General features: G+C 44.0%; 1 protein-coding gene across 1 annotated transcript in view; it reads right to left on the minus strand.

The window, feature by feature from the left end:
- GRB2 (growth factor receptor-bound protein 2) overlaps positions 1–8585 on the minus strand; it is a 74866-nt gene that overhangs the window by 3813 nt on the left and 62468 nt on the right. The window contains exons 3-4 of the mRNA XM_012662377.1: positions 8408–8505; positions 1063–1185 (exon numbers count right to left, since the gene is read on the minus strand). Coding sequence (XP_012517831.1) covers positions 1063–1185; positions 8408–8505 — 221 coding nt within the window. The remainder of the gene's footprint in view (positions 1–1062; positions 1186–8407; positions 8506–8585) is intronic.

Genomic DNA, 8585 nt, shown 5'->3' on the forward strand with positions numbered 1-8585 from the left:
TTTGAAATTGAAAAGTCTCATGCTTTATATCATTTATAAATGGGGAATGGTTTTATAGCCTTCCTTTAAAAAACAATCTTGGCCAGGTACAGTGGCTCACACCTGTAATCCCAGCACTTTGGGAGGCCAAGGCAGGAGGATCACTTGAGGTCAGGAGTTCAAGACCAGCCTGGGCAACACAGTGAGACCCCTGTTTCTACAAAAAATTAAAAAATTAGCCTGGTGTGGTGGCACATGCCTGTAGTCCCAGCTACACGGGAGGCTTAGGTGGGAGAATGGCTTGAGACTGGGAGCTGGGATTGCAGTGAGCTGTGCTCGTGCCACTCACCACTGCACTCCAAACAAAACAGTGATCTGAGTGTTAACCTAATCATTTATTTGTATATAAATGAGGAAGTGATCTGTCTGATTCCTGGGGGGAAGGTTTTCTATGATAACATATTAACTAGAAAAGGACTGAAAGTCAAAAACATAGAAATGGTAATTCAAAAACCCTTATTTCACAGACAAAGTGTGCACTTCTTAGAATCCTTAAAGTTCCAATTTATTATCTCCATGCTTTCCAAAGTGGTAAAACTTTCTACCTTTCCCATTCCCTGCTTACTGGCTCCCCTCAACATTTAAATTCACCACTGGGGAAAGCACAAACCCCAAATCCCTCATGGTAACCTTTTAAAGCTGATGTGAGGGGGCCTAGGATGGGGCTGGTAGATTTAAGCTACTTGGAAAGGCAAGCAAAGGCAGCTGCAGGAATCCTACTGAGGGCGAGGTGCTCGGATGAGGGAAGAGGACCAGGGAGTGGTGGGGATGAGGGAAACCTGCGGGAACAGGCCATCTGGAGGGAGCTGCTGTCCGGCTCCCGAAGACTGCTCCCACATGGGCATCTACACCTAGTGGTGCCAGGACTGATTTTCAAGAGGAGCCAGAAATTAGGATTTTAACGTGAAATTAAAATACTGTTTAGGCTAAACCTCTACTGGTTTGTGTGTAGCCAGACACTTGACCAACGGCTTTGTAACTGAGACCAGTCGGAGACAGGCGACTAGAGCAGGAAGTACTTACTTGACAGAGAGGGAGAAGTCCCCGGGAGCACTCTCACTCTCTCGGATAAGAAAGGCCCCGTCGTGCCGCTGTTTGCTAAGCATTTCTTCTGCCTTGGCTCTGGGGATTTTGCCAAAAAACCACCTAAGGAAGGAAGGCAAGCCGGTCAACATCTGCTTCCCCACAAAGAAACGGGATGTCCAGTCTTCGAAATGGAGTAACACAACTCCTTTCAGGGAAGCTGCCCCCAGCCTCGCCATGCCCAGTACGGATCCCAGCTCCTCCCCAGAGATGGTCCTTCAGACGACTTCACACTACTCCACCTTCCACAAAGTGACTCATCAAGGCACTAGTGCGGGCCACTCTTTCTACAGGAGGGCAGATGTCCACCGGGCTACCTGCTGACTTATCAGAAAGGCACCCGGGAAGCCCAGGGCTATGGGCTGGAGTACAGGACAGACTGACACACAAGGGGACACAGGCCCTTCCTTGCCGCTGTTCGATAAGGTCACAGCTCTGCCACAGCGAGGTAAGGGGAAAGGGGGAGGAAAGAGGGAAGGCCCAGAGGTGGAGGCAGGGCTACTTCTGCTAACAGCCGAAAGGCAAGAGGCTCAGGCTGTGAGAGAGCAGCATTCCTCTCAAGCCCCCATGGCCAGTGCTCAGCGCTTGGCTTTTGGAAGCCAACAGGAACATCATAATTTACCATATGACAGCAGCTATTTGTAAAACGAAGATTTTTCATGTGAAGCAAGTTACAGACTCTTCTGCTACCAATACTAATTCACCTTGGCCAGAAGAAAAAGTGGCTAAATTAATGGAAAATTACGGGAGCCACTGGCCTGTGGCTCACCAAGAGGAAGAGAAGAACACCTCTAAAAGAGCTTAAAGTCACAGATGCCTGGCTCTTTCAAATGAAACCACAACTAATTAGGATAGAGGGACTGTGAAAACTGTCTCTTTTCAAAACTGTCTTTAATGCTTTATTATTTTTAAAAAGCAAAACCATTATTTATAGCTAATAAAGACCTATCTTTCATGGTAACTAGCATTCATTTAATATGCAAACATCAAAGCTACCAAATAGTCCATTGAAGTTATAAATCTAATTTACACATCTTACATATAAGTAACTGTACTGCAAGATATCTCTGCAATAATACACCACACTAAAATTCAAACAGAAAGACATGTGCTGCTAGGAAGGATACATGCAGAAGCTGCCCTGCTAGTAACCTCTGAAGGTTCCCACATCTATCTACTCCTGTCTTTCTCGTTTTGCATACGTCAATGCCAGGCTGCCAGGGGCTGGTACAACATACCCACCCAACATATTTCTACAAGTAACTCAAGGGTAGGGCCTGCAGTGCCTGGAAATCAGGCCACACAAGGGAAATCACGTATTAACACAACGATCTCTGAATATAAAAGGACAGCTAACTGTATAGTACTGAAATCATTTAAGCATTTTCTAATCTCTAGTGCTGTAATGTTTCCAATGACTAGCAAGCAGCATGCGTCTGCCTTGGGTACAGCAGAGAGACTCCGCAAGATGGCCTCGGCTCGCAGGCTCCCCGCACCACACAGGGTGGGGGAGAAGCTTCTCCTCCACTCTTTCCTCCTAGGTCCCCAAGATCAGGCATTTTCCTTTCTTTTCCTTTTATTAAGATATAAAGTAATGAATATAAATTAAAATAGCCTAGACGTGCATGAAGTAAAAATAAAAAGCAAGACTCTCCCCTCAAACTCCCCAGAGACAGCGACTGTTGGCAGTTGTAATACATGTTTCTAGACATTTCTTTATGGTGCACAAATACATAGATATGGTTGCAGTGTTTACTCACCCATCTTAAAATTAACTCATTTTTATTTTCAATTAAAAAAATAAATTGTAGTTAAACATAAATTATGACATAAAAAAGATAGGTTTGGAATGTGTTGCTTTAAAAAAAAGTACTCTGGTGGGGAGAGGGGAAAGGGCAACGTAACCTAAACATTGTACCCCCATAATATTCAGAAATTAAAAAAAAAAAAATTAAAAACAAGTACTCTAAGGCCGGGCGCAGTGGCTCATGCCTGTAATCCTAGCGCTCTGGGAGGCCGAGGCGGGAGGATTGTTTGAGCTCAGGAGTTCGAAACCAGCCTGAGCAAGAGCGAGACCCCCGTCTCTACTAAAAAAAAAATAGAAAGAAATTAATAGGACAACTAAAAATATATAGAAAAAAATAGCCGGGCATGGTGGCGCATGCCTGTAGTCCCAGCTACTCGGGAGGCTGAGGCAGGAGGATCGCTTGAGCCCAGGAGTTTGAGGTTGCCGTGAGCTAGGCTGACACCACGGCACTCTAGCCCGGGCAAAAAGAGTGAGACTCTGTCTCAAAAAAAAAAAGTACTCTAAATTGGAATTTTTACAAAATAAACACACCCATGTTACAAGCACCCAGATCAAGAAATAAAAAATTAGTTTGGAGATTATTTCATTAAACAAAATTTCTTTTGTATCTGCTCCTATTTCTACTAATGTACACACCTCTCTCTCTCTCTCTCTCTCTGATGTCCCATACAACAGAAGGGGAATCATATTATGCTATTTTATAAAAACCTATCACTCTCAGTTAAAACATTTAAATGCCACCACTCCACATTTCCACAGCATTTTATATCATTTATACATTTCCATTTATAAATCCCTTGATGATATTAAGCACACTTATTTTAAAGTCTGTATCTGACAAGTTGATGATTACCTAGAACCCGCTGTCTGTTCCTTCTCTTTGTTTTTTAATCACGAGGCATTGTCTCTTCTAATGCCTGGTCATGATTGCCTGGGACCATTCTATTTTTGGCCCTCTGCACTCCTTACTCCTTGGTATGATCTGCTGTCCCAGCCCGAGGCCTGGGGACTTAGCGGGGCCACCCCATTTGGCAGGTTCTGAACACCCAATTTTTTTTCCCCTAGTCCCATGTTCCTAAAAGCTCAATTAGGCTTCTTATTCTTGTTAGCCACTTCTTCTGGGGACACCTCTAGGGGAAAAAGGCCCCAAATGCTGGGCTTTGCTCATCCAGTTTTGCTTTTCTGGGGTCTTGGTACTGTACCTGTTCCCTGCCTGCTGGGTAATCAGATACCTTCAAACAGATGCTTTCAACCTTCCGTCCAGTTTTTCTCATTGTTCTTACAAGGTACCATTTTTTTAAATGGTGATATTTAAGTGCAACTATATGCCTCTGGTCAAATGTTTTAAAAATCTTTTAAAAGATAGGTTTATACTACAACAGAAATAGCAGAGGAGAAAGCTAAGGGAAGGAGAAGGCTTATTTTCCAATTCAATTCTTTACTACATCCCATAGCTTGCAGTCCACATGCATTTAATATGAAGAGCACATATCTGGATTTCCCCCAGGATATGTACCTCATATTGCAATACTAACACCAACAATCACTTTGCAGCCTGGGTTTAATTTGTTAATTCAAGTGCTCTATTAGGTGAGACTGTATTCCATTTATTGATTGATTGATTGATTGATTGATTGTGAGACAGAGTCTCACTCTGTCGCCCTGAGTAGAGTGCCGTGGCATCAGCCTAGCTCACAGCAACTTCAAACTCCTGGGCTCAAGCGATCCTCCTGCCTCAGCCTCCCAAGTAGCTGGGACTATAGGTGCACACCACAACGCCTGGCTAATGTTTCTGTTTTTAGTAGGGATGGGGATCTTGCTCTTGCTCAGGCTGGTCTCGAACTCCTGAGCCCAAGTGATCCTCCTGCCTCGGCCTCCCAAAAGTGCTAGGATTACAGGCTTGAGGTCACTGCGCCTGGCCCTATATTCCATTTTATACTTTCCTCTTCCTCCCTAAACCCAAAAAAGGCAGGGGCAGGGGAAGATGGAGTAGAGGGCAGAGGACTCTGTGCCATACCACAGCTAGGAGGCTGACCGCAATCCTACACCCGAGAATGCCCAGTCACCCAGCAGTCCTGCAGTGGGAACCATGCCTGTAAGGTCATACCCCCACGCAGGCTCAAGCATGGCCTTCTTCAGCAATATAGTAGACTTGGATAAATAAGAGTTTTTAAGTTTTTAGTTTCCCTTTTCAGAGCTCAGAGTGGATGAGCACTGCCCACCCTTCAGCCAGAGTCTGTGAATAACACCCCTTCGGAGCCTGAGCCAGATGCTTCCAATCACCATCCCCAGGTTCTAACGGGGGGGGAAAAAAGGTCAGGCATGAGAGTGGCTCTCCCAACTAGTCTGTCAGTAACTGCAACTTTCCAAGAAAGGTGGCCTTTCCTATCTTTCCTTAGTCAAGATTCAAAACGCCTAGGGTTACCTGGTTGATCCTGCCAGTGTAGAGAAAAAAAAAAAGAAGAAAATACATTTAAAAATAAAAACAATGCCTATGTTACCTGAAACAATCCAAAGAAAAATAAGGATTTAGAGTCACAGGCATTTAATATAAAAATTGTAGTATGATGTTCTGCTGAATTCCCTTTCAGTCCAAAAATATGAAAATAAGAAAGAACTTCAGTTGACGTTGTTATTGTTGGGTCTAGGGCAGGAGCCAGGAAACATGGCCCTTGGTCTAAATCTGCTGTTTTTTTATGTGGCCCACAACTAAGATGGCTTTTAAATTTTTAATAGGTTATTAAAAGAAAATTTTTAAAAAGAATAATATTTGACAGGACAGAGACTGTACATGGCCCACAAAGCCTAAAATATTTGCTGTCTGGGCCTTTACAGAAAACAAGTGCAGCCAACCCTTGATCCAGGGTTTATTCTCAGGATCAACTGAAGGAAACAGAAGTGCACCAACTACTTAGCGTACAGGGGACCTGAGGAGGATGTGCTGTGTGACCCAGTGGGCCCCTCCTACTCGTAGTAAACAGTGCCCAGTGCTCCCCCTGTAGAGTGCATTCTGGGCTCGTGCCCACGGAGAGCCCGCACAACCCCCCAGAAGTAAATCCTGACACTACATGGCTGTAAGAGAGCAAAGCTGTGCTTAGTAGATTTCACGGGAAATCTGTAAGAAATTCGTGCTTGGACTCTTGGAGCTTCTTGTTTACCACCACTTGTGCCTGTGTTTAGCCACCTGGGCATGAATACATGCTAACCCCAATCTTACGTTATGGAGACCTCAAATGAGCAGCATTATCAACCCATGGAGAGGAGTCTGGGAATCTTGTGCATATACACCTTTGGAGATTTAATGCTTTTGGTTTTTATTATCAAGAATTTGGGCCTGAGTATCAATTCAGAAATATTTACTGAGCTACCATGTGCAAAAAGCAAGGTACAAGTTATAATGGACCATAAAAACAGAAGACACAAATTCTCTTAGGAACCTAAAATCTTTTAGGGGAAAATCAAACTCATATATACAACATGGTACAAGCTCCAAACGAAAACTAGAAAAATTTATTCTACAAATGAGACTGGTTTTGACCTTTTAAATCACTCGATGAAACATTTACTGAGCCATTATGAGGTGCCTGGTTCTCCTTGAAGTAGAAAGAAGTTCCTTGAGGACCTCCTGGTTTCTCCATTATGGTACTGCCACCTTCCCACCATCAAACTGCAGGCTAACCCAGCCTTCCATCTCCAGACTAAGGCTTCCTGGATGCGATCTTAAAGAGCTTTCACGTTAACTACATGGACATTTTACTGTCCCATAAGTTAACTATAATAGAACGTGACTTCCCATCATCTGGCACAGTCCTTGCCGCATAATTACCACTAAGAGTTTACTGATCAAGGCATGAACTCAGCAGTTTTGTGAGGAGGCTCCTGAATCATTAGTTTCATTTTACAGAAGGCAAATCACCTTTTTAGAACAAGTCTGGGGGTTGGTACAATAAGGTAACATTTGGCCAACATTTAATTGCCATTGGTCATTATCTCTGCAAGGGCCATGTGTATGGGGACAAACTCCCATATTGCTCTAGGTTTTTCTGCATAGTGAGTCTTTTATAATGAGAGCTACATTCACAAATTACTGGCATTGAAATAAAAATACTAGAGGCTTTGATAATTTGTAAGATAAAGAAGAACAAATTAGATGATCCTGAAGGCACCCTCTAGCTCTATGACATACGTGTAAGACAATGTTTCGGGCATTTGGGGGAACAGAAAGAAGCACGCCGGGCGCGGTGGCTCACGCCTGTAATCCTAGCACTCTGGGATGCCAAGGCGGGAGGATTGCTTGAGCTCAGGAGTTCCAGACCAGCCTGAGAAAAGCGAGACCTCGTCTCTACTAAAAATAGAAAAATTAGCCGGGCATGCTGGCGCACGCACACGCCTGTAGTCCCAGCTCCTTGGGAGGCTGAGGCAGAAGGATTGTTTAAGCCAGGAGTCTGAGGTTGTAGTGAGCTATGATGATGCCACTGCACTCTACCCAGGAAAACAGAGTGAGACTCTCTAAAAAAAAAGAAAAGAAATAAAGAAAAGAAAGAAAAGAAAGAAAGAAAGAAAGAAGCGCAATGTGTGGCTAAGATCTTTGCTCTGGTACTTGGGGGATGTACTGGACCAGTACGTGGTGCGCATTAGGGCAGTGGTAAGGCGGAGAGGGGCCAGCGGCCTGCTGTTCAAGGCGAGTTAAGCCATCTGAAGTCCTCACCTACCGCCACTGTCCAAGCAAGTACACCATGTCCCAACAGCGCTCTAGTCTGAGCGTGGAAAGCCTCGGCTTTCCCCCGACATACTCACAAGGGATGCCGACGACTGCTTCTGCAGCAGGAGCAAGGGCAATGAATGAGAGGTGGGCGAGGGCGGGAGGACAGTAGTCTGTAAAGGCTCCCAGGTCCCACTGTGTCGCATATCAATATAAATCAGGGGGTGGGGGTTCTGAAAAAATTCAACATGTTCACCACTCTCAGAAGCCTGGAGGAGAGCATATTTCGTTCTCTCTGAAGTGGGAACACTAAGATAGAGGCATAAACATTTATTGGGAACCATAATATGCCATCATATGCCAAGCACTGTGCTCTGGGGATGCAAAGATGATTACGATACTGTTCCATAGGATCATCAAACATACAAACACAAAACCACGTGGTAAGTACCCATTCTAAACTCAAAAAATGTAGAATTATGAAACACATCTGGCCCCAAACATTTAAAGAAAAATAATTATGGACCTGCAAAAACTACTGTTTTATTTTTAAAGATCATGGACAGTTATTATCCATCTAAAATGTGTATTACTGTTGACTATTATACTATCATCATACATTACTATTGACATGCAAAATGAACACCCTTTGTCAATCCTTTGGAAAGACAGAATAAAAGGCATGACATCCATCCCAGTAATCTCAACTTTAACAACAGTATTTGAAACAAGCAGGTTGGTCCCAACCCTTGGGAGCCCAGTGGAGTCCAACTCACGGATGTGGCTTCATTTCTATGTAGTTCTTGGGGATGAAGCCGTCCTTTCCATTGAGCTCTGCCTTGTACCAGTTCTGATCACACTCTTCATTCAAAACCTGAAAAGAAATAAGATGACAAGGGGAAAAAAATCATTTCCTTTTCCTTTCTAAAAGGGTGGCTGGCCACAAGACAATTA

This window comes from Propithecus coquereli, unplaced genomic scaffold (genome assembly GCF_000956105.1).
Source record: "Propithecus coquereli isolate 6110/MARCELLA unplaced genomic scaffold, Pcoq_1.0 Scaffold76, whole genome shotgun sequence".
Lineage (NCBI taxonomy): Eukaryota > Metazoa > Chordata > Mammalia > Primates > Indriidae > Propithecus > Propithecus coquereli.